Source organism: Bubalus bubalis, chromosome 1 (genome assembly GCF_019923935.1).
Source record: "Bubalus bubalis isolate 160015118507 breed Murrah chromosome 1, NDDB_SH_1, whole genome shotgun sequence".
Taxonomy (NCBI): Eukaryota; Metazoa; Chordata; class Mammalia; order Artiodactyla; family Bovidae; genus Bubalus; species Bubalus bubalis.
Genome location: NC_059157.1, coordinates 118,509,264 through 118,535,560, shown reverse-complemented (window position 1 = coordinate 118,535,560; position 26,297 = coordinate 118,509,264). Strand labels below are relative to the sequence as shown.

The 26,297-nt window shown below is 43.7% G+C and overlaps 2 protein-coding genes across 9 annotated transcripts in view; both read right to left on the bottom strand.

Moving 5' to 3' along the window:
- Positions 1–10,432: 10,432 nt before the first annotated feature.
- GP5 (glycoprotein V platelet) lies at positions 10,433–16,911 on the bottom strand. The gene has a single exon (XM_006071646.4). The coding sequence runs from the start codon at positions 14,065–14,067 to the stop codon at positions 12,448–12,450; it is 1,620 nt and encodes a 539-aa protein (XP_006071708.1). The 5' UTR covers positions 14,068–16,911; the 3' UTR covers positions 10,433–12,447.
- A 2,227-nt stretch (positions 16,912–19,138) lies between these two features.
- The window catches only part of ATP13A3 (ATPase 13A3), an 80,818-nt gene continuing 73,659 nt past the window's right edge, over positions 19,139–26,297 (bottom strand). For all 8 annotated transcript variants that reach the window (XM_025286248.3, XM_044943422.2, XM_025286252.3 and 5 more), the window contains one exon: positions 19,139–22,550. In XM_025286248.3, coding sequence (XP_025142033.3) covers positions 22,353–22,550 — 198 coding nt within the window. In that variant the 3' untranslated portion in view covers positions 19,139–22,352. The remainder of the gene's footprint in view (positions 22,551–26,297) is intronic.

Here is a 26,297-nt window from a genome sequence, read left to right as displayed (position 1 = left end):
CAATGGGATGACCCAGAGGGATGGAATGGGGAGGGAGGAGGGAGGAGGGTTCAGGATGGGGAACACATGTATGCCTGTGGCGGATTCATTTTGATATATGGCAAAACTAATACAATATTGTAAAGTTAAAAAATAAAATAAAATTAAAAAAAAATCCTCAAATCAAACAAATAATAGAGGGGAAAAAAAAACTGCCTTCTGGTCAGCTTTTGCATAAGAAATAAGGCAAATGAACAAGCTGCTGCTCTTCATTAATGACGCTGTGGTTACTGCTCGGAGGGGAAAACAAGGGTAAATGACGGTAGTGACTGGTTCCATCGTCAGAGCCATCACCCGACAGGCTGTCTTCTCTGGCATCAGTCATTTCCCTGGTGACAAATTAAGGGACATAACTAAGCTTTGCTCCTGACAGCAGAGGATTTTGAAGACAGAAGTGCAGTGCTGGAGCTTATTACAGCTGGAACCTAGAAGGAAGTGGCAAGTGGTTAACAGGCTGAGTGGAGACCCAGGTGACAAGTGACAAGGAGGAGAGAGCTGATGTCAGAGCTGGTGTCAGGACTGAACAAGGATTCCCCCTGGCTTTCTTCTGCTCTGATCATCCATCCCTCCTGGGAAGCCTTTCCTCACGTCTAGGATGGAGTCACGGTCCTCAGGACTAGTGACTTCGGGTGGACCAGCTTCCCAGTCATCTGAGAACTGTGTATTTATCCAGACACTCATTCATCTTTTTGCATATTTACTCTCATCCCTTCCAGTTCCAGAATGGATTTGAGGTAGCTCAAATAAAAGGTCTGTATAGTCATGACGTCCATCTAGTCAAAGCTATGGTTTTTCCAGTAGTCATGTATGGATGTGAGAATTGGACCATAAAGGCTGAGCACCGAAGAATTGATGCTTTCAGACTCTGATGCTGGAGAAGACTTGAGAGTCCATTGGACAGCAAGGAGATCAAACCAGCCAATCCTAAAGGAAATCAACCCTGAATTTTCACTGAATGGACTGATGCTGAAGCTGAAGCTCCAATACTTTGGCCACTAGATGTGATGAGCTGACTCTTTGGAAAAGACCCTGATTCTGGGAAAGATTGAGGGCAGGAGAAGAAGGGGATGACAGAGGATGAGATGGTTGGATGGCATCACTGACTCGATGGACATGAGTTTGAGCAAACTCTGGGAGATGGTGAAGGACAGGGAAGCCTGAGGTGTTGCAATCCACGGGGCCACAGTCAGACATGACTGAGTGACTGAACAACAACAAAATAAAATGTAACAAAACATTTATAAACAAAACCTAAGTTAAAAGGAAGAAGGAAAGAAGGAGGAAAAGCAAAAGTGAAGGACTAAAAGGGATTCTGAAGGAGACTCAAAGTGGACACTTCAAACTTCATTTTGTGATCATTCATCCAGTGGCACACATGTGATTCATGTACTTTTCTGTATGGGTTTATGGGTGGAAATTTAAAAAACCGGTTCGCAGCTCTCTACACTGCTTGCTTGTCTCAGGGACATCTTCTAGGGGGCCTGGGGGAGTGCCTGAACCACTTCCCATGTCTTCTCTTTCCAGCAACTTGCCCTAAACATTGCTCTACTCACCTGAGATTTGAAAGAACATCATGTGGCCATGAGGCTAACTCTGCTGTCTAGGCCAAGTGTCAAAGTACAGGGCTTCTCCCCAGAAATCCAGACCTACCCATGCTGGAGCTGACCTCTTGTAAAATCTAAGTGTTTTTGAAAGGGAGAGTCTTTAAAAGCCCCCAAAAGGACCACCTGGTTAATCTGAGCAGAAGCAGGTATTCCTCAGGAAGAAACAAAGATGTGGGAACTGGTTTTCCACTGGGTGTTTAAGTGACATCCCATAACTCGCTCTATAAGCCACGTCCAAAGGGCAGGGCTCTGATTAAGAGGCTGGCACTGCAGGCCCATCAGACCCGTCAGACTCCTCAGTGCGGGAGGGCTGTGGGGGTATAGCCCAAGCAGGGATCTCCATGGCCCCACTGGCTCCCTCCTCTGCCCAGACCACTCTGGTTCCCTGCTGCCTCAGCCTTGGTGACAACTCAGGCGTCCCAGGGAGGCAGAGAAGAGCCTTGAGTTCACTGAAACTCACTGAGAGCAGGGGCTTGTGGTGGTCTGACATTGACAGCAAATTTCTCGATTTGCAGTTGAGGGGACTGAGATCACAGAGATGGAGAACTGGCCGAGGGCACTGCAGTGAGGGGCGTGGCCAAGAAGGAGTCCACACGCAGTCTTTGTCTCATTCTGTCTCTCTGTCTCTGTCTTGCTCTTTCTCTCTTTCCAGGAAGCATCTGACTCAACGTGTCTAAGCCCAGTAGCCCCAGTTGACCTAACATGCCTCCCCCGATGCTACCAATGAGAGCCCAGCCACCGGGAGGCCCTGCCTTACTGTCCCAGTTGACCTCCCAGATGTGGTCATTCCTCACAGAGAACTCTGCTGCTTACAAAACACTTCCTCACCCAGGTCTCACCATGATTGTTCCAAGAACACCTGTGTCCAGCCATCGGTGGGGGGAGAGAGCAGGGCCAGGATCACCCAGAGAACTCTTGCCATTACACTAGGATGAGCGAGATTCCAGGACTGCCAGAGGGTGGCAGGGACGAGGCGGCAGGCAGCTGCTGCAGGACAGGCAGGCTCTATTCCCAATTAGCAGGGAGCCCTGGGCCCAGCCACAGCGCCAACTGAACCCAGGTCTCAGAGGGGACCTTGCCAGGTGGCCTCCAACCAGGAGTCATGAGAACAATGCTAAAATGTGCTTCTGCAAAGGTGGTAGGAATGCATATGGGGACAGAGACACTTGGACAGACTCAGACTCTGTAGTTGCTTAAGTATTAGGAAGGAGATGAGACACTCAACTATTCAAGGGCAGCCTAGGGTGGGGAGACAAGTGGCAGGGATGTGTCTTTGAAAGGACAGAGGCAGACGGACAAAGGAGGGAAGTGTTTTTTTCAGGGTCTAGACTCTGGGCTCCGGTAGCATCAGAGTGGGAGGGGCCTTCTGATTCAGACCCCTACTTTACCAGTGGGGACACTAAGGCCCAGGGAAGGGAAAGAAGGCATTCACAGTCACACAGCTGGTCAGTATCAGAGTGAGGATCTGATCCCTGGGTGGCAGAGTGGTGGAGCTGGGGGAGTGGGTATCTAAAGGAAGGGCACAGGAAGTTAGGAGAAAAGCAAACACACATTTTGGCCAGGGGCCAGCCCTCAAAGGACTGTGGGAACCTAGGACTGAGCTTTTCCAAAGCAATCTGGAATATAAACCCCTGGGAGGCCCTGCTGGCCAGTGACAGGCCTCCTCCCCAAAAAGAGCAAGCTGCAAAAATCCTGCTATTGGGACAGCAGGCTTTATGTCTGAGGACGGGACTGACCCCAGGGCATTAGGCACCGACACCAACACAGTGTCAGCAAATCGCTCTTCCTTTTTGTTCAAAGCAGCTTAACAAGGCCATAGCCAGTGTCTCCAGAGGCCAGAGTCTGGGCAGTGGGTTACACCCGTATTTGCCCAGGTCAACCCGGGGCAAGGTAGAGTAATCACAGGCTATATGAGGGAGAAGGGATCTTAAAGGGCATGATCCAGCCTCACACCTGTCTCCATCAAACACTGGAATTCCTTCCATCTCCGGGTGGCTCAGCTGTAGCTTGAGCAGCTCACAGAGACAGCTCATGCCCCCACGTGACGGCCACTCCAATCCTTGGGCCAAGCGTCTCCCCCACCACCCACTGTGTGTTCCCTGCCAAGTGGTCCTCCTTCTGTCCCTTGGGACCAGAGGGGAGAGGGAACAAGTCCCTCTCCCTTCCCCATAGCAACCCTGAACTGGTTAAACACAGTGATGTATGTGTGCTCAGTGGTGTCCAATTCTTTGCGACCCTGTGGACTGTAGCCCGCCAGGCTCCTCTGTCCATGGGATTCTCCAGGCAAGAATACTGGAGTGGGTTGCCGTGCCCTCCTCCAGGGGATCTTCCCGACCCAGGGATCAAACCCCAGTCTCTTGTGTCTCCTACATTGGCAAGTGGATTCTTTACCATGAGTGCCACCCGGGAAGCCCTGAACACAGAGATCAGCCCCCCAAATCCTCTCCTATCCAGACTAAACACCCCTGCTTCTCTCAACCAGTTTCCTTATACCTGGGTTCCAGTCTTTCACCAGCTCCCCCTCCCACCCTTCGCCCTAATCATTTTCTACTACACTGCCTCCACTAGATTAATTACTAATCCTGGTTCCACATAACATTCAAGGTGAAGGCCAACATCTCAAATCACCCTCCTAGAGACCTAAGGAGGCAGCTTATCCACAGGCCCCTTCTCCTTCCTGCCATCTCTCCTCTAAGCTTCAGAGGCACACACACAAAGGCCACAATTTCTCAGAGAACAGTTACGTGAACCTGTGCTCATAATTACATGCGTGGTAAATCCTGATTTTCCAAAACCTTAAAAAGGAAGAATATTTAATTCTTTAAAAGGCAGGACATCTGTGTGGCAGCTGACCTCTGTCAGGTCTGATTCTGGAGTTCAAATTAGGTAAGGAATATTCATTTAGGAGAGCAAGCTCTGAGCACCTATTAGACCCAGGAGCACCATGGCAGAAGGCTACTTAATATATAGCTTTTATTCCAAGAAGCCCAGTTAAGGAGATCCGTACATGTAGAATTACAGTAAACATTGCTAGATGCTGTGATCAAGGCATGGAAATGGGAAAAGCTAGTTTCCTATTGCTGTAATAATGAATGACCACCAACCCAACATGTGTCTCCCTGGTGTAAAATCAAGGTGTCAGCCGGGTTGGGCTCCTTCAGGAGGTACCAGAAGAGGACCCACATCCTTGCCTCTTCCAGCTGCTATCGGCTGCCTGCGCTCCTTGCCTCACAGCCCCCGTCTCCATCTTCAAAGCCAATAGCATTGTCGTCGAATCTTCAATTCTTTCTCCAGCTTCTGCCTCCCTTCACTTATGAGAACCCTTGTGATTGGGTTCACCTGGATAATCTTCTCAACTCAAGATCCTAAACCTAATCACTTCTGCAAAACCCCTTTTGCCTTGTAAGGTAAACTATTTATACATGCATAGGTTTGGGGACTAAAACCTGGACATCTTTGGTGGCCATTATTTTGGCCATTATGTTCCACAGGGAATAACTAATTGCTTGTGGGAATAGATTCTTTAAGGCATTGTAGTTGTATGCAGGAGGCTTCCAGGTGGTGCTGGTGGTAAAGAACATGCCTGCCAATGCTGGAGACATGAGGCCAATAACTCATTAGAACACTAGCATTCCCAAAGCTGGGTGGGCTGCAGGGTTTCACTGCAGTCCTCTCCTCTACCTCTGCCCTACAAATTAACTGAAAAGAATTTAAACTGAGGCTGACTTTGACCTTGAGTTTGAAGGGGGCAAAAACACAGAAATACTGACATTTTCTGTTTCTCTTTTGATGTCACTGAGGATCTGAATTGCTAGGGGTTTGGAGCCAGGAAAGAGGCCCAGCTTTCTGCCTTCTGTCAAGGCAGAGACAGCCCCTAGCTCTGTCAACCCCCAGCTCTCCGGGGTTCTACTGGGGTTCAGTCTGGCAGCCCCCGCTATGGTGGTCGAGGGGAATGTGGGTGCTCTGGGCTGCAGGGCCTGTGGAGGGAGGCCAGGACCATGGGAAAGGCTTGTGTCCCTGTTGTCCCTTTGCATCCTCTGCTGTGTTTTTCAATGCTGGGTCTTCTTTGTGTTGAGCAGGACTGTTCTGGGTTATGCTCTGAGTTGTGGAGGCCGTGGATGAAAAACCACCCTGCCCTCATGGTGTGCTGACAACAAGGAGACTATTCCCTGCTGAACAGAACTCTGGTTTACAATGCACTTTTACACCCATGATCATCTTAGACTCGATTTTTTTTTTGGCTACATGCGACATGTGGGATCATAGTTTCCCGACCAGGGATCGAAACTACTCACCCAACAGTGGAGCTTTAACCAGAGTCCCTTTCTTTGACTCTGATAATACCCCCAAAGTCAGTCAGGGAAGTCAGTCAGTGGCATTGCTGAGACCCACAGCTGAGACCAACCCTCTGCCACTCCCACCGCACAACAGTGCCTCCCGTGGGCTCTTGATGGTGACTGCTGGGTTGAGGCCATCCTTGCAGCCACCGTCAGAACTTCCTTTCTCTTGTTTCCTTCTCCTCTCAACTACCTCTCTCCCACTCTTTTTTCTTCCCTATTCCTCTCTCTTTATCTCTCTTCTTTCCTCCTTCTCAGCAACCAAAGCCCCCCAGATAACTCTCAGCTCTCAGGGAGCCCCCAGTAGGCTTAAGGGACTAGAACTCCTAGGTCAGGATGTCTACAACCACAAAAGAATGTCCTCCTGATGCTTGCCTCCCATAATCATCATGTCCTGGGTTGAGCGGGTGACCTGTCCATACCAGGAGAAGCACTGGGGGCTTGGAATAGTCTAGGCCAGAAGCCAGGACACCAGAGCTCACAGACAGCTCTGCCAGTCATAACCTTAGGTACATTACTGCTCCACTCTGGACCTCAGTCTTCTCATCAATAAAGTGGGACAATAACAACTACCTCTCAGGGCAGTTTGAGGGTTAGGAAAATTGGTTTCATGGTACTAAGCATGTATTAGATGTTTAATAAAGCTTGGTTGAATGAGGCAGATGCTGGAACACAGAATCCTCCCAAGCAGTGGACTTGAAAATATCAATATCTGTGCTGGGGTAATAAAAGTCAAGAAGCACCTGGAAGCATCAACAGAGAGGTGGAAGGGGATGGACGAAGAGTGTCATTGGGGAGGGGCTGTTTATTGTTTCTCCCTGCTGGGGGCATTTCACGCTCCCTGTACTCTGGATCCAGCCACTGAATTCAATTAATGCTTGTCTCTTTATGATGGTGAGGAAATCATGTTGTAACATTCCAGATGCCTAATGAGGGTGTGTGCAACGACTGGGCAGTGAGTCTCGGAATCTCCCTGCCTTCGACACGCCCTGGTAGTAATGGTGATTTTTAAAAGCTGGGAAGCCCAGAGTGACTTCTCCCAAAACAGACTTGGTCAATCCCAATGTCAGTAGAGATTCAAAGTCCAACTTGCAGTCATTCCAGAAAGAGAAGCCAATTACAACACGCTGGGGGGAGAGGGGATTGGAAACTTGGAGAAAAGAAATGGATGGACTTGCAGTTACACATGCAAATTGATTGTCCCCATTTATCTCCTCTCCCTCCAGGGACCCCACTTAGATAGTAGTAAAGGAACTGAAATGATAAACCCACTACATCACAGGGAATGGAAAAAGATTATCAATGGAGTAGAGATTTCAGCACATTTATGGAACTAACAGAGCTCCAGAGAGGTTTGAAAAGTGATTATACTGGGAACAATGCAGGACAGTTTTCAGGCTTCCCTGATAGCTCAGTTGGTAAAGAATTCTCGTGCAATGTGGGAGACCTGGGTTCAAACCTTGGGTTGGGAAGATCCCCTGGAGAAGGGAAAATCTACCCACTCCAGTATTCTGGCCTGGAGATTCCATGGACTACAGTCCATGGGGTCACAAAGAGTCGGATACCACTGAGTGACTTTCACTCATTCAATGCAGGACAGGTGGGTGTGAGATATGGGATTAAAATCCAGGGGGCTGTTTGAAACTATATGGGACAGTTGCCTCTGCTTCCGTCCCTAGGAAAACAAACAAATTAGTTTTTAAAATTACATTGTGCTAGAGAAAACAACCCTCCACAAATATTCTGGCCTGTCGAGATCCCCAGGATAATACTCAGCCTGCTACTCCAGAACCCTTAACATGAAGCTTGCCCATGTGCACAAAGCTCTCAGAGTCGGTGATTTTTATTGCCTCACTTTTCAAATGTGAGCTAATAACCAAGCACTTAAGGGAAGCAAATAACAACAACAAATCCCAGAGAAAATAGATACAGCTCAGAAAGGAAGCCTTTAAAACCTCAAAATTTTGGATAACCAACAAGGACCTACTGTACACGTGGAACTCTGTTCATGTGGCAGCCTGGATGGGAGGGGGAGTTTGGGGGAATGAACACATGTATATGTATGGCTGAGTCGCTTCACCATTTACCTGAATCTATCACAACACTGTTTGTCAATTGGCAATCAGTTCAGCTCAGTTCTGTCGATCAGTCGTGTCCAACTCTTTGCGACCCCATGAATCGCAGCACGCCAGGCCTCCCTGTCCATCACCATCTCCCAGAGTTTACTCAAAGTCACGTCCATCGAGTCAGTGATGCCATCCAGCCATCTCATCCTCTGTCATCCACTTCTCCTCCTGCCCCCAATCCCTCCCAGCATCAGAGACTTTTCCAATGAGTCAACTCTTAGCATGAGGTGGACAAAGTACTGGAGTTTCAGCTTTAGCATCATTCTTTCCAAAGAAATCCCAGGGCTGATCTCCTTCAGAATGGACTGGTTGGATCTCCTTGCAGTCCAAGGGACTCTCAAGAGTCTTCTCCAACACCACAGTTCAAAAGCATCAATTCTTCAGCGCTCAGCTTTCTTCACAGTGCAACTCTCACATCCATACATGACCACTGGAAGAACCATAGCCTTGACTAGACGGACCTTTGTTGGCAAAGTAATGTCTCTGCTTTTCAATATGCTATCTAGGTTGGTAATAACTTTTCTTCCAAGGAGTAAGCGTCTTTTAATTTCATGGCTGCAGTCACCATCTGCAGTGATTCTGGAGCCCAAAACAATAAAGTCTGACACTGTTTCCACTGTTTCCACATCTATTTCCCATGAAGTGATGGGACCAGATGCCATGATCTTCGTTTTCTGAATGTTGAACTTTAAGCCAACTTTTTCACTCTCCACTTTCACTTTCATCAAGAGGCTTTTTAAAAAGTTTAAAAAAAAACTAGGAAATTTTAAATTCTATTATCCTAAGAGAAATCCAAGAGATTGCATCAATAAAACAAAAGTCTATGAGTGCTAAATTGCTTCAGTCCTGGTGGCTCAGTGGTAAAGAATCCACCTGCCAGTGGAGAAGACACAGGTTTGATCCCTGGTCCAGGAAGATCCCACATGCCGTGGATGAACTAAGCCCATGCACCACAACTATTGAATCTGTGCTCTAGAGCCCCGGCTCCACGACAAGAGAAGCCACTGCAATGAGAAGCCCGAGCACCATAACAAAAAGTAGCCCCTGATCTCTGCAACTCGGGAAAAGCTCACACAGCGACAAAGACCCGGAACAGCCACATAAATAAGATTATTTTTTAAGAAAGTCAGATAGTGAAAAAAGATACTTGCAAAGAATATAATTTACAGAACATTAGTGTCCAGGATATGTAGAGAGTTCTTACAAATTAGTAATAATGAAAAGACAAAATGTCCCATCGTGAACTGGTTGATGTATATGCACAGATAATTCAAAGAAGGATCAAAACATTCAATAAACATTTAAAAATAAGTTCAAGTTCACTAGTTATCAGGGAAATATAAAATAGCTATGAGATATCATTTCATACTTTTCAGATTGACATAAATCTAAAATTTTGATGTTATCAAGAGTTGGTGAAATTGTAGAGTAATGGGGCATAAAAAGAAAAGAAAAACACTGGGAGTGAATGTCCATCAACAAGAGAACAGGTAAGTTGTGGTATATTCATTCACTATTATGTAGCTATTAAAATGAACTCGAGCCAAATACTTCATGTGGATAAATCTCAAAAATGTGAGCCCAGGAAAAAATTTTAATACTACATGCAAAGTAGCATTTATATACAATCTTGAAAATAGGCAAAGGATTCCACTTGCTTAGAGAGTTGTGGGCACAAGTAGTAAGAGTATAAAAAGACACCTAGGGATGTGAAAGATTCAATTTATTAATGCGGTTACCTCTAAGGAAAGGAATGAGAACAGGGGAAAGACGGAGACAGAGCCTTAAAATTTATCTGTTGCATTTTATTTGGTTAAAACAATATTTGAAGCAAATAAAGCAAAGTATAAAGATTTGACACAGCTGGTTAACGTGTCCAAAGACATTCTCCACACGTTTCTGAATGTTTGAAGATAATGACCAGGAATTTGGAGGAGATGTTTTAGTTGAAGGGGACACCAAAATGTAAACATTTTGTTTTATTTGCTATTTTTATTTGCTTCTTTATCCTTCTGCTTAGAAGACTGCCTGGTACAGAGGAGGTAGTCAATAAACAATTGCTGAATAAACACGTGTGCGCAAAGGCATTGAGACGCGATAGAACATGCTGTGTTCTAAGAGAGCAAATCACAGTAATAGCCAACTTCTGCTGCTGCTACTGCTAAGTCGCTTCAGTCGTGTCCGACTCTGTGCGACCCCATAGACGGCATCTCACCAGGCTTCCCCAGCCCTGGGATTCTCCAGGCAAGAACATTGGAGTGGGTTGCCATTTCCTTCTCCAGTGCATGAAAGTGAAAAGTGAAAGTGAAGTCGCTCAGTCGTGTCTGACTCTTAGCGACCCCATGGACTGCAGCCCACCAGGCTCCTCTGTCCATGGGATTTTCCAGGCAAGAGTACTGGAGTGGGGTGCCATTGCCTTCTCCGAATAGCCAACTTCTATCAAGCCCCATATGCAGTGGCCTGGATTATTTCATCCTTGCAAGAAAGCATGGCGGTTAGGACTAGAGTCCATAGTCCATCAAAAAAAAAAAGTCTGAGTTTTATGCTGTAGGTAGTTTCAAAGTGTGGAGGAGTGGAAATAAATAAGGAGGCACACACATACACACACTCCCCTAGAGTGCAAGGTGAGCGGGCCAGATGGGGTGGGGAGCATGCCCAATGCCTGACAGCCTGAGAGGGGGCACACAGAAGGGGACACTTTTAGTCTGCCAGGAAGACTTCACCAGGAGGAGACATCTGAACCTGACCTTGAAAATGAAGTGCACCTACAAATGCCAGGAACCCCTAGCTCTTCCTGTTCCATATCCAGTGGTTGTTGTTGGGGGATCTATTTCTCTGGACCCTGAGCACGGAGCCTGACTGCACAGGGCTGAGACCACTCACAAGTGAAGACAGACTAACTTGAATGTAAGCACCCATTCCAGGATGTTTGGTCTCACCTTTAAATACAACAGAGGAAAAAAGAAAAAAAAAAAAAAAAAAAAAAACTACCAGCTCAAAGCTCTTTTAAAATTATGACAGCAGTAATAATTGCTTGCCCTTTAATAATAAGAGCTACCATTTATTGAGCATTTACTGTATGCAGGGCACTGGGCTAAGTCATCAGAAGCTTGTCTTTAGTTCTTACAACAACTATAAGAGGCAGGTACTATTTATTCCTTTCCAGGGATGAGGAAACCAAGGCTTGGAGATTTCAGGGGTGTTGCCCACAGACCTATGCAGTTAGTAGGTGGAGCTGGGATCCCAACCCACCAGTTTCTGACTCTTCTCCAGCCCATGCTTTAACCACTGCTTCTCCCAAGCAGACACCCAATTAAAGAAAGGAGGGTTTTACTGCCTTCAATTGGAATAAATGAGAACGTGATCCGAGCATAATAAACTAGAACCCAAGCTCATCATTACATTCATGAACACCTGTCACTGTCAGGTGTCCCGTAAATGCTTGTGAAATGAGGTAGCGTTTAGTTCCAGGAAATGAAACCCAGTGTCAAAATGACAGACTTCACCCTTGTGGGACTCCAGTCGGAACTCACAGATCATGTGAACAAGCAGAGCAGGGCTCCTCGGGCACGCAGCAGCCGGGGACAGTCGAGATCAACAGCATCTCCCAGCAGCACACTGAGAGCCCCTGGAACGTCCCACCCTCCCTGATGCCCGCCCTTCTCCAGCTCCTGGGCACTCAGCCCGCACCGCGCTGGGTACCGAGCTCTTAGAGAAAGGGCTGGGTTGTCTCTCTCTCAGCCCATCATCAGTCACACAAGCCTATCCACACTCTTGCGTGGATGGAGTTCAGCGCTTTCCCCCAAATCCGACAGGTCAGACATATGTAAAGTGAGAAAAAACGGGACGAAAAGAACTGTGAAATAGTTCTGCTTTTCAGATAAAGGGAAAGAGAGCAACCCATCTTCTCCCCTAGGAAAAGCCACCATCGCCGGATCCCACGCATTCTATTTATTCATTTCGCAAACATTTGCAGACATCTACCAGGTGCTGGAGGCAGGCCCTGGCCTGGAGCTGGCTGTCTCCTTTGCACCCAACTCTCAGTTCACAGTTCAGAGACAGCTTTCGTCACCCCACCCACCGACCCCTGACTGTGGGCACAGGGAGGAGCCGTCGCAGTCCGCGCTGCCAGGAGCACACTGTGAGTAGGCAGACAGGCACAACAGACAGTCACGGTTTACCACTGTAAATGGTACGGGGGCTCAGAAGGAGAGGGGTCACTGAACGGGGAGGAGAGAAGGAGGGAAGGAGATGGCAGAGGAGGAAGGGAGAGGAAGATAGCGTCAGCGGGTCTGGGCTCTCTCCGGAGCCGCGTCCGCAAATACTCCGGTCACGTTTTAATTAATTGCAAGGTTTTCTCACCGCCTCAAACCAGAGCTCTGTGATTAATTTCCGAAAGAGCCTGCCGAGTTTAATCATCGCAAACACAATGATCCCGGTAATTAGGGCCTGAGCAGCTAAAAGCAGAAAATAAAGACCCCAGAACAGGCTATGGTCCTGACTTTGGCCCTCAGCCACCGGCCGGGTCCACGACTCGGAGCGCGGGCAGCCGAGGTCGCCGGCCTTCAGGGTCCAGAGCAGTCGGCCGGCGTGCGGCCCGGGCCCGTGACACCGCGGGGGCTCGGCTCGACCCACGAGGCCCACGTGCCGCCGCAGCCACGCCAGGAACGGCCCCAGGCCACAGTCGCAGCGCCAGGGATTGTGTCCCAGCAGGACCCCCGCCAGCCGGGGCAGAGCTTCAAATGCGTCGCCCGGCAGAGTCTCCAGCTGGTTGTGGTCGAGCTGGACCTCCTCCAGGCTGCTGAGGTTGCGGAAGAGAGCGCTGGGTAAGGCGCGCAGCCGATTGCTGCGCAGCGACACGTGGCGCAGCCTGCCGAGGCCGCGGAGCAGGCTGGCGGGGAGGGAGGCCAGGCTTGTGGAGCTCAGGGCGAGCACCTGCAGCTCGCCGAGGCCTCGGAAGGCGTCCTCAGGGAGCGCGCTCAGCCTCGGGCTCAGCGACACCTCCAGGACGCGCAGGCCAGTGAGGTTGCGGAAGGCGGCGGCCGGCAGGGTGCGCAGCTGGGTGCTTTTCAGCCTCAGCTCCCGCAGGCCGCCTATCTCCCCGAAGAGCACCTTGGGGAGTTCCTCCAGCGGGTTCTCAGACAGGGTCAGGAAGGTCAGATTGTGCGAATGAAGAAAGAGGGCGGAGGGCAGGAACTCGAGGCGGTTTTCGGAAAGGGTCAAGGAGCTCAGGCTTCGCAGCCGATCGAAAGCTCCGGGGACGATGGAACGGAGGTGATTGGTGTGGAGCTGCAGCTCCGTCAGGGCGCGCAGGCTGTCCAACAGCCCCGACCCCAGAGAGGCCAGCCGGTTTGAGTGGAGCAGAAGCTTCTGAAGCTTAACCTGGACCCCAAAAAACCCCTCGGGCAGGTGGGTCAAATTGTTTCCCGATAAATCCAACAATTTAAGGTTCCCCAGGTGTGCGAAGAGGCTAGCAGGCAGGAAAGCGAGTTGGTTTTGGTTCAGAAAGAGCTCCTGCAGGTGAACCAGTTTCTGAAACAGGTTTTGGTCAAGGCTCTTTAGTTCATTGCCGTCCAGAAACAACTGTTCCAGGAGCACCAGGTTATCCAACAGTGCGCTTGGGAGATGAGTGATCTTGTTGCGCGATAACCTCAGGGTTTTAAGTTTTATAGGGTCGTTGAACGTGCCCGGGGCAATGGCGGAAACGTGGCTGTCGGACAGCAACAGGCGCTGCAGGACGGTCATGCCACTGAAGCTGTTGTTCTGCAAGGTGCCGCGGCCCATTTGGAAGAGCAAGATGTGCGTGAGGTTGGTGGGCAGGCCGAGCGCGGCGATGCCGGCCACCGTGCCGCGCGAGCACTGCGCGGAGTCGCGGAAGGCGCACCTGCAGGTGGGTGGGCAGGAAAAGGGCTGCGCGCGCAGGAGCCAGAGCGCTGCGCATAGCAGAGCGCTCCTCAGCATGTCTGAAACGGCGTCCGCGGCAGATCTGTGGGCTACAAGCAAAAGGGCAAACGCTCGTAATTCTGCATGATCCTTTCACCCGGATTATCACTGACTTTAAATGTTACCCGGATCCACGCTACGTCTCCCTCTTAGCAGTGCTGATTTTTCCTGGGTGGTGAAAAGACATTCATTTTGCACTCCGAGGTCTCATCCTCTTGTTTCACTGATTTTCCACTCTTCATTCAAATCGGTAAAATTAAAGCATTTGCAAGCTATGGAAAAGGTAATAATACCTTTAAATCTTTACATAGCAAGAACTAAAGTAATCTTTCTCACAATCAAGCTTGGAGGTATCACAGAGCAGTGCCCGTTGTGAAAATAACCCTGCTCTTGACTTTATTATTATTAATTTTTTGGATTCACCTTAAAAATTTTCTTTAATTATTTATAATTTAGCCAGGGGTGCCTATGACCTACAGCCCTGAAGGGAACAGCAAAGTCTGTTAAAACAGCAGCAACCACAGCCTGATTCTTTTAATCACTATCACACTGTATCTGCAGTGCCTTCTTACTCCACTAACACAGGAACGGCTCAAAATAATGAATAGTCTCAGCTACACTGAGACAAGTAGGTTAACAGTACTTCATCACGTTATGCCACACACTGGTCTCAGCACTGTATTTAAATTAATGCATTTACTCCTTACAGTAACCCTGTGAAAGTGAAAGTCACTCAGTCATGTCTGACTCTTTGCCACCGTAGCAGGCCAGGCTCCCCTGTGCATGGAATTCTCCCAGCAAGAATACTGGAGTGGATAGCCGGTCCCTTCTCCAGGGGATCTTCCCGACCCAGGGCTCCAACACAGATCTCCCGCATTGCAGGCGGACTCACTGCAGTCTGAGCCATGTGAGTTGGGTTATCCGCAATTAAAGGATGATGCAACTGAAGGCACAGAAAGGGTAAGTAACTTAACCAGGGTCACAGAGCTAGAATTTGAAAGTATTTCTGATTGTGCCATAAATAAGGAACTATTACTTCTAACATGCTAAATTAAAAATTAGTACTCAAGGCACTGAATTATCCGTGAAATACACACAGTAATACTAATCTGCCAAAACCATGTTTCCCACGTGTAATTTCAAATAAACTGCATCTTGTACTAAATTTCACTTATTTGCGCAGACTAGCCAAGCCGTCCAGTTACCCACACTTAATTTTTAGAATATTTGGCCTTACCTGAAATGGTGCTGCACCCCAAAGCAACTGAATGGTTTAGAGCTTTGCATGTGATTTGGCACTTTCCAAAGGAAGAGAGGAGTATCTTTGCATCCTGAAGATAAAGACTTTCCCAGAACAAAAGTCATGGTAAGAGCCCTATCGCAGAGGGCATATTCTGGTTTTTTAATGACAAATAAATGACAACTATCTTCAAACTTGGAAAGAGACTGTATGTAACCCAAGTCCTGCTGCCAAAGCCGAAAGATGAGCAGGAGGGGTGCAGTTTCTTCATAAATGGCACAGTATGACCTGGTGATGTGTGTCTAGTGTCACACAGAAGAATCATTGCAGCAGCCATATATCCCTGGTTGGTCTACACTTCCTTGGGACGTTCCTTTATCTGCTACTTCACTACAAGTCTACTCAGGTTCCCCTCTGCCCCTTTTAAGAACAATAAGGTTAAGGACACTCTCAAGTGCTCCACTCATTTTTTAAAAGTATTTTCAAGTATGTTCCCTAATGGCCTTGCTGGGTTGAGGGTGTCCACATGTTCAACTGAACATAGGAATGTCCAACTGCTTTGCAAAGTAGTTGTACCAATATATGTTGTCACGTACCATGTATGACAGGTCCTGTACTTCATCTCTGCCCATGCCTTGACATTTTTTTTAACTTTAATTTTTGCCATTCATATTAAAGAGTTGTGTGGTTTTAGTTTTTCATTTTCCTACTGAACAACGAACTTGAGCATTTTTCACATTTTTAAGGGCCAATCTTCTGAGAAATTTGGGTTCTTCTGACCATTTTTCTATATGGAAAGATATGTCTTTTAAAAAGTAAATTGTAGGCATTCTTTATATATTGTGAATATTAATCCTTTGTGGATTATAAGTGTTTGTTGCAGATATCTTCATCTAATATGTGCTTTGCCTTTTCACCTCCTTTATGTCTTTTACTGAACAGAAGCCTTAATATAGGCAGTTATTAATATTTATGATTTGTTTTTTGTGTCTATCAAAATAATTCCTCTTCTCGCAAACCAAAAAACTTCTCCTATAATAACTCACTACACTTTAGAATATTGTCCTTTGCATTTAGGTCTTTATTGCACCTAGAATTGATTTTTGTGTATGATGTAAGAACAATGTTTTTTCCAATAGATGAGTTGTTCTCTATATATATCCTTTCTTCCCTCAGAGCTACAATGTCAGCACTGTCACAGATCACCATGGATGAATGTGTGGTCTGTGTTCTTGGCTACTTGATAATCCCTGTGCCAACACCACACTGAAATATAAAGCCTGAAAATATCCAGCATTTTATCAAGTGTGAAGTAGTAGACATTCTCATACATTGGTGGGAATATAAATAGTAGCAAACTTTGGGAAGGGAAACTTAATTGTATCAGCCAAATTTTAAATATACATATTCTTTGTCCAGTAGTTCCATTACTAAAAATACACACTATGGAAATGCTCATTAAGACATCTACACAAAAATTTATTTGCAGGATTGTAATAGAAAAAAGGAGATCCAACCAATCCATCCTAAAGGAGCTTAGTCCTGGGTTCATTGGAAGGACTGATGCTGAAGCTGAAACTCCAATACTTTGGCCACCTCATGCAAAGAGTTGATTCATTGGAAAAGACCCTGATGCTGGGAGGGATTGGGGGCAGGGGACAACAGAGGATAAGATGGCTGGATGGCATCACCGACTCGATGGACTTGAGTTTGGGTAAACTCCAGGAGTTCGTGATGGACAGGGAGGCCTGGCGATTCATTGGGTCACAAAGAGTCGGACACGACTGAGTGACTGAACTGAACTGAATAGGAAAAAAAAAAAGCCTAAATGGCCATCAATAGGGAAGTAGTCATTTAAATTATAGTACATCCATGCAATAGGATGCCTTGCAGACTTTGAACCGATTTGAGCTGCAACTACTGATATAACTTTCTAAAATACACTGAATGACATAAAACAAGGGCTGTGTAGCATGTAACAATGGGGTTCTACACAAATGTGTAGGATTTTTAAAAACATGAGCATATATATATTTTTTCTAGAATACACCCAAGAAACTTTAGTATTCACCCTTTGAGAGAAACTAGGGAAAAGGCGACTTCCTTACATACCTGTGAGGTTGAAATTTTATCAAATGTGCTTAATGTCACTGTTAAAATTTTTTTAGTGCAAATATAATTTGGAAGGGAAAATGGCATTATTTAAGAAAAAAAGGAAAGAACATAGGTATTTTAAGATACTGGGAAAAGCCAGCGGCTGAAATGCAAAAGAATAAACATTAACTTCTGGAATTATTGACTGGAGTGGTGCTACAGAAATGGTTTTTCTTTTATCCTGGTTGGGAAAAAAAAAAGTCCCCCAAACCGACACTGGCAGGTGTAACAGAAAAGGAACTGAAATCTATTCAGCCTTTGATGTAGCCAAATGCAGGCAAAGCCCATTAAATGCTAAACTGACTGAAATTACCTTCTAAGGCATATAGTCCTAAACCACAGGGAAAGCCACTCCCTATGCCAGGTGTTGTGGGAGGCCTGTCTTCCCACTCAAATCAAGGGAAGCAACTCCAGAGCTCAAACCAGCTCCCCAGCAGGAAGTCTGTCATGCACATACATGGCCATGCCAAGTGAGAGGCCCCTTGCCCATCAAATGCCAGGATCCAGCCCTGGAAGAGGTGCTGTGGATCAAAGTACAGCTTCGAGTCAAACTCAGGAGAAGCTTCCTTGGCCTATTGCCCCAGGAAGATTTCCAAGAATTATCTCCAAGTTTTATTTTGAAGAGAGGACATTACAATCACCCAAGGAGGGAACACGGGGCACAGAAGTTGCAGACAGTAGAGGAACACTGAGTTCATTCAATGGACAAACTGATGAGCTACTGAGAACTTTGAGCACTGAAGTAATGACACCAGTGTTTCCAGTCCTTTGGATTTTGAATCCATGAAACAAGTCAGGAACCTGCTGTCCTAAGTGGCAGCTTCTGGATCAAAGTCACAGAACCCTGGCTTACAGGGTTTGGCCATTCAAAAGCAGGTTATCCACCGGAATGAGATATGCTTTTCTTCCTCCATGGAGGGGAAGATTCCAAGGCCAGGGCACTGCAGGGATCTCTCTGTGCTTGGAGAGTAACCACAACCCCAACTTGGCATGGGGACAATCTCATTCAAACTCCTAGGACTCCCTCTGTCCTCTCCTGCAGTATACACGTGGAATTGATGGAGGGGGAAGAGGATGGAGAGACAAGCACAACTGTACTACCACCAGCAGGCTGTGGTGCAAGGGACAGGATCAACCCACACTGAAGGGAAGGAACTTGGGCTCAAACTAGGTCTTAAACCATATAACCATCCACACAGCTCACAGCAGACACAGAGCTCCTGCAGAACCTATGATACAAGGAAAGCCCTCCCACCCAAACAGAAGGCCAGGTACAGTCTGCCCTCTCTGGGATTCCTATGGTCAGTAGTTAGTTCCAAGTTTTCCCACTCCATGGAGTGCTCTTTTCACATTCATGGGTGCCACTTCACCTCAAGTGTACCATGGCTTACATGGCATTAGCTTTTAGTTTGATCTTCCTAACTATTAATAAATTCTGAGTCCCTAGTCTTCTATTTCACCATTCCCCTCAGATCTCCTGATACTAACATTTGGCTCTACAATGCATCTGACTGATGGGTTACCATGGGCTGGTCACAGACATGTGACATGTAAAGCTGCATTGTTTTCTTGAAAAATTCAAAGTTAAAAAAAAGAAAAAGGAGAAATATTAAGCAGGAAAATAAATCCAGAGTGGGCAGTATTCATGTAACTGAAGAACAAACAGATGTATATAAAGACACAGAAAAAAAGAAATGTTATATCATTCATTTAAATCTTTATTTTGATCAGCTTCAATCAAAAAAAAAATTCATAAGGTTATTTACAGTGCTGAATGTACAATTTGAATGTATGCCTTTTTGACATCAGGGTACCATTCTTGAGCAGCAATACAATTTTAAAAATATAAAGATGCAGTATCATTTCTGATATAAAGTTACTTAAAAAAATCCAAAGTCTTAGGGAATTCACAAATCATAACAGAAAGTAACTATTAATTTAATGTGCACATAATTACCAAATCTTAATGCATTAAAAATATGTGTAAATGCCCACAGACTGTACAAAAATTAACATTTTGTTAAAAGTTCCCAACCACCTCCCACCACAAATATACAAAAGTCTATTTTCAGATATGTCAAAACTGCATGCGTGAAATCTTAGAATGTTTTCTAAAGCTGGAATTCTGCTCTTCTCTGGACACTGCCATTTTGGGAACAGAGTACATAAATGGTGATATAATTTTCCATGCCTTTGAAACTGTGCAGTTACTTTCTTAAACATGGGAAACAAAATAAATAGTAAAAACTGCGACAGTTTTATTTAAATGCAAGTAGAATTTGGAAAGCTTTCCAATGGAGGGATTACAAAACTAATATAAAAAGTTTTTATTTTATTGTTGGCTTAGCCACTTTTTATTCAAGCATTATCTGCAGCATTGCTTTACAGCAGTTGGTGCTAAAAGTTACAAAACATATAGTTACCACTATTTATATTTGAGGGAGGGGAAAAAAAAAACTTTAAACAACCCTGAGGGAGACACACATTAAAAATCTTGTTATTTATTTAAAAAGTTAAAAAGTTACATATTATTTAACAATTACTTTTCTGGACATTTCTGTCCTTTAAGTATATGCATAAATAAAATTTAAATCAGCAATATTTATTAATCTTAATACATCAAAATAATATATGTACAGATTTTAAAATTTAGATCTGTATACACTCAAATAATTTAATGTGAAATTCAGAATCAAAATTACTATGTAATGGTGACCTACAGAGAGAGGAGGACTCTATCTATGGCACTGAGCAGGACCCGCACCTGGACTCACAGACATTCTTCAAATCACATTCTGGAAGCCATCCAATAACCACCTGATCTACCCACCCTGTCTATATTCAAATCTAACCTCCTACAAATGCTTTGTCTACCTACCTAAAAACCTCATTCCTCTGAAAACAATATGGGAAGATGTGATATAAAACCCTTATAAAATCTAAAAGTTAAAAAAGGGGGGAGGGTGTCAAAAATATAGCTCTTTTATGATCATGCTCTTAAGGATGTTAAATACAATCTAATAACTGGATTTTAAGCTGCTACTTAGCAATTAATTATATGCTTCAGTATTTAAATCAAAGGATACACTCATATGTATTGAAAGTGAATTAAATGTGGAAATTATAAAATGATTAAAAGAGTAACTATAGAAAAAAGTGCTAATTCACAGCTCAAGAGGTCTAAGATGCATAGCTTCATAGAATCATTCATGGAACAACTGTTCTTATCATCTAATGTGTATTAACATAGTATCATACTTTTTGATGGAAAACTTCGATTATATTTTTGTAAGAATCATCAGTGGCCATAGCAGTAACAGTGATCCTGAGTGTAACTTACATTTTTCTACAGTTACCAAACATCATCAGGTCTCTGCAGCATAAAAAATGAGAACCATGTGGTTCTACCGTTCTGGGTAACATGTGATCAAATTGGTAAATATGTATCAGGAAGATAATGATCAGCTAGAAGCAGAAAGCACAAGCATGCTACTGGTCAAGGAAGAACAGAGGATAAGATCATACAGTCTTAGTAGTTTAGTAGCTACTTTACAGCAGTATCAGTTTTCCTGTTTATCAGAACTCGGCTTTGCCAAACTACTGGATCTTACCTATAAAGACATTTTTAAATCACCTTAATTTTGTTTAGAATTTAAACGCTAACCAGGAAAAACAGAAAGGTGAAAAACATGTTCCACATTTCTTTTGGCTCAATGAATGTTTTTTTTTTTTTTAACTTCATTTTTTTTCTCCCAGAAATTTCCACAACCCAATATGTTCATTTGCAAACACTCAATCCAAAATAGGTACGCTCTGACCTGTGGCGCCACCTAATGGCATAAAACAAACTCACCAGGTTCATGCTGGTTTGAAAAAAAGCAGTCATTCAAAGCCGCTCATTTTATAAGCCTCATTATTGACAGGAGAGACCTACATCAAACCTTTAAAATTTTAAGAGGGAAAATTCTAACTCCAAAACTAAAACACAAAAAACCAAAAGACAATTATCCTATGTCTTTAGGTAATAAGAGACGTAAATGAAAATAAAAAGGCATTTAAAATAATATAAAACCTGAGAGGGGGTAAAAAACAGGTATGAAGGGATATTAGAAAGACAGATCTACATCTACTTCCAAAAGAAATAAGCTTTCTTCCTACTGAAAAATATTTAAACATATAACTAAAGCAAATGACACTACTGACACCAGACGTAGCCCAAGATGCACTTAATAGCTTTGAGGGACATCTCAAGAAGGCAGTGAAGCACCTTGCTGATAGGAAAATAAAACCCAGGCAGTCTGTACAGAAAATATACAACCATAAATGGAAATTACCTGAGTTGTTCTATAAGCAACACCCTAAACTCACTCCTAACTCTAGGCTATCAAAGGGAACTGGTGTATGTATACAAAGTTTTCTTTGGGAGAAATACTGAAATCAAATGAAAACAGGCTTTTTACCTATTTTCATTGGAGGCTAATTAACACCCATTTTATTTATCAATCACAAATTTAGGGACTGTATATAAATGATGATTTTTTCTAAAAAGGGGGCTGTGAAAATAAAGGCATAAACTAATAAGTCTTAGAAAATAATATCTAAACACCTTTCAGATACCAACTTTCTTCTCTACCCTATAGAGTATCACTGGAGGGTAACAAGGAAGCAAGTTCTGGAAATATAATATTTAGAGTTACTGAATGAAGGTATAGGACTTTATAGATAATTATTTAGCTGGCAGGCCAATTTCTTTTTGTTTTTGTTTAAAAAAAAAAGCTCTCAATCAGCTACTCTATTGGAAGGGGTACAAACTGAAAGGGTGCCATTCTGACACACAGGATCAGATAAAGTCCTACATTTACACTCTCCTCAATACTGCTACTAGATTACCACTGAGACCGATTCACTGCTAGGTTATGGTGATGATCTGACATGACCCATTGTCCTTTACTAAAGCTTTAGCTTCTGTGGTTGTTTGAGGTTTTGGTGGCCATTCCGGGTCAACCAAGAGCTCCTGAGCCAGATACATGTACTTGGCCTTTGGCATCTTCTTCCTACAGTTCAGGGCCCAAGACAAGCAGCATTTCTCCCACCAATCCAGCGACTCCTAAGAACATAAGCAAAAAAAAGGTACACCCAGTAAATTAAGAGCTGCTGTTTTTAACAATTTTGTTAAAGCATAGTTCATCAAGCACAGAAAAATAAGAGGAAATGACTTCTGAGCACAAGAAATCATGAAAAAAAAAAAAGCTTCAAAAAGTCAGCTTTCAATTAATTAGGAACATTATTTTTTTTAAGAGTATAGTTTTAAAATTATCTATGTAATTTACTTCATTTTATTTAGTTCTATGTTCCTATCTCCTCTTGTATGCATACACATTTAAAAAATAACTTGTATACCTGGAGGCTATGATTCCATTACATAAAACATCTAATGTATTGAGAATAACTTTAAACTATTCAGAAAGAGAAAAAATTGTTAATATTATATGAAAGCCCCAACTATCTTTTGGTGCTATTGCTTCTAGCAACTTAACCACCTGATCATTTTTGGAAGAAAATGGTGTAAAGATACCACTGCTACTGTTAGTATCAGCTTTCAAAGTATTATTTAAATATTGTTAGGTCAAAATCAGAGCTTAGATCATGTTTAATGTCTATCACTTCTTTTAAAACCACATTCTCATTAACATAAAAAAACAAATTTATTTTATAACGATGGTTTCCCCTTGGTGCTCCACAACTGGAAAGAGAGGTATAAAGCAAGTACTATTTCTTAGTAATATTTCACTATAAAAAGCTCTGCTGTCACAGAAATCCTTCTGATCAATCCTAATGTTTTCACTGAATGTGATCTTAGATAGTTCTTGGAGAACAAGAAAGCAGAGTTCCTGGTTACTGTACAAAAAATGTAAATTCAATACAGGTCCTAAGAATTTGCCTTAACTGAAACTGGAAATAAAACCAAATGACTATACTGAGATCTGTAGTTACTTTCATCTCTGAAGAACAGTCAATCCTTAAATTACTTTGACTGTTTCTTCTACAAAGAAAATTTAAACCCTAGGTTGTTTTGTTTTGCCATCAACATATAACCCAGGCTTCAACCAGGTGTAATCTCAACTGCAGTAAAGATGACCCTTGAGCAACATGGGTTTGAACCTGCGCAGGTCCACTTACACGTGGATTTTTTTCAGTAAACAGTACAATACCACATGATCCATAATTGGGTGAATCTGAAGGTACGGAGGGACCCCATTATCTGAGGGTTCTTAATTATAAATTATATAAATCTTGGCAGATTTTTGGCTGCAGGGAGGGTCAGCGATCCTAATCCTTGCCATATTCAAGGATCACCTGTAATCTCACAGAATGGAAACACAACGTAACTGACAAAGACATTCTAATGTTAACTCTCAAAACACCTTCATGATGGAGAAAGACAAATTTGATGTAACACAGATCCTGAAACATAGGTTTCTCACTTGGCCAATGGAGAACAGCAAAAATACTTTAAAATGAAAACCTTTTTAAAATTTCTTCATACTTTTACTCGGTAGGTCTCCAGGACCTACTACTCTCTCTCTCCCTTCAAAACTGGGGATGGGCACGCGGCACAGCGCGTGCAGGAACGTAAGACACCACGAAAGAAGTGAACGCCGCTCAGTTGTGTCTGGCTCTTTGCAACCCCATGAAATGTACAGACACCATAACGACGTGCTTTTAAAGGCCTTCTAGTTTACTCTTGTTGACAAAACACAGTAAGCTGCACCATTACCAAGCGTTTAAAGGCAAAAACTGTGACCTGTCACAAGTAAGCTATACTGAATTAGTGGTGGGGTGGGTGAGTGGGGATACAGATTTGAGGGTTATTTATCTAGTAGCCTCTATATAATAGCTAAAAAGTTATTATCACCTTAAAGGAAATCCACAGGAGAACATCTGCCTTAGAATACAGAAGAGACTAGACAGAGGATTCTTCAGGCGATCAAAGAATAATTCCTTTCCAGTACAGGCACATGCACGACATACCTTAATATTTAATCTAAAATTATGGTTCACCACTTGGACCTATCTTTTCCCCAAGATTTGTTCAAATTCTTCAATCTAACTACAGAAAAAAAAAATCACTGTTCCTAAATCAATGTGAAAGCTGTCACTTTTTACTTTATAGCAAATGACATGGTTAAAGGGCGAATGGTGAAGGAAGGTGACTTTAAAAAAAAGAAGAGAGGGGGACCAGAAACATATAGGCATTGTTGCCCAGATGAGCCAGCTAGGCTGAAAGCAATGCATAACAGGCTGAATTAATAAAGTCACAGTCAGGTGTATTCAAATATAAGATACACACACACACACAAATTAAATTAAATCCATCATTCCCCACCAGTAAAGAAAGGCAAGCAATAACATTTTAAACAAATTCCATTGCAAACAGAATCACAACTGCATAGTATTCTTTTTAAAGTGTATGTTTTTTTAAAAAAATCCCCATGTCCCTATTAAAAGCAGCATACACTTGTTATAACAAATTAAGTCCCATGGAACACTAGGGATCCCCCCTCCCCATTAGATTCATATTTTGTTCTTGAACCTTCACCTCCCCTGAACATTATACACAAAAATACACCATAAGCAAGCACAGACTTGTTAGTTTACAAACACAAGCATACCACAAACATCCTCAAACAATGGAATTCATTGGTAGAGAAAATAAAAGGTGCTACAGGCATGCCAAAATGAGAACTAAATCAAGGGAGAGACGACGGTGGCAAGAGGACAAAGGCAAGCACTGTGCAAGGACAGGGAAGAGCTGCATCACGGGGCTAAGAGTGTGCACCAGGCCCCCCTAAACATCAAGGCCAAGTCCCTGAAGCAGAACACAGGAGCCCCAGTAACAGGATCCTGTGACTTGCTGCTGAAAGGAATGGTTAAATAACCAAGTGTATCCCTGAGAGAAATGGAAAATAGCTACTGCAGCCCAGCAGAGAAACCACAAAGAACTTTCAAAAAGTTAAAATTCTTCTGCTTTTTAGAAGACCAGTCCAAGCTGTTCATTACAGAACCCCAATGGTTACTCCTAGCAGTGTCTTTTAGGAAATGTTTTCAGGGGTAGAAAGTAAAATATAAAGCTATGCTACTGGGAAAATGTTGTAATGGTACTGTGGTATTCATATAAGTCTTTTTTCATACCAATCCTGAATATAAAACAAAGACAATCAGAATTAACATTCTATCTAAATAAGCTTGAATAATATCCTAAGTGGCATAAAGACTATGACTGACATCTGGATTTTTTTCCCTCTAAAAGGAAAACAAAATCAGGACAAATTCTCAGGCATATCAAAATACCTGATATTAATGACTTTAGTTTTACATCCAACACTAAGCAGCCTCGGTTTAACAGACACAGGATACACACAAACGCTTCTTTAAAAGAGAACATGCAGCACAGATCTCAAACACAGGGAAAAGTTGCATAGTAAGCCACAGGTGATGGGGTCCTCCACTGAACACTCCTCATTCAGCAGATGAAGGGTGGAGCTCAGGCATTTTGTGAATGTCCTTGCTTGAAAATCACTGCCATTTCAACAATCTTTTTTCCTTTCTCTACTTTTTCTTTTTGGTCAGAGAATAAGTATTAATATCTGGGCCCACTAAAGATCATTGTAGGAAAAAAAATAGTTACATAAAAGTTTTAACTTTGATTATTTACAAATGGTTTATTTAACCATTTGATTCAATTTGATTCAATGGACATTTACTGAGGCCACTGAGCGTTAATAAGAAAAAAACTTATTAATATTTTATTAATAATAAAAAATATGGGAAATAAATGACTATTATATAAAAA

Excerpts from the sequence above, each read along its gene's own strand:
- GP5 (XM_006071646.4), bottom strand. The coding sequence starts at position 14,067 with ATGCTGAGGAGCGCTCTGCTATGCGCAGCGCTCTGGCTCCTGCGCGCG.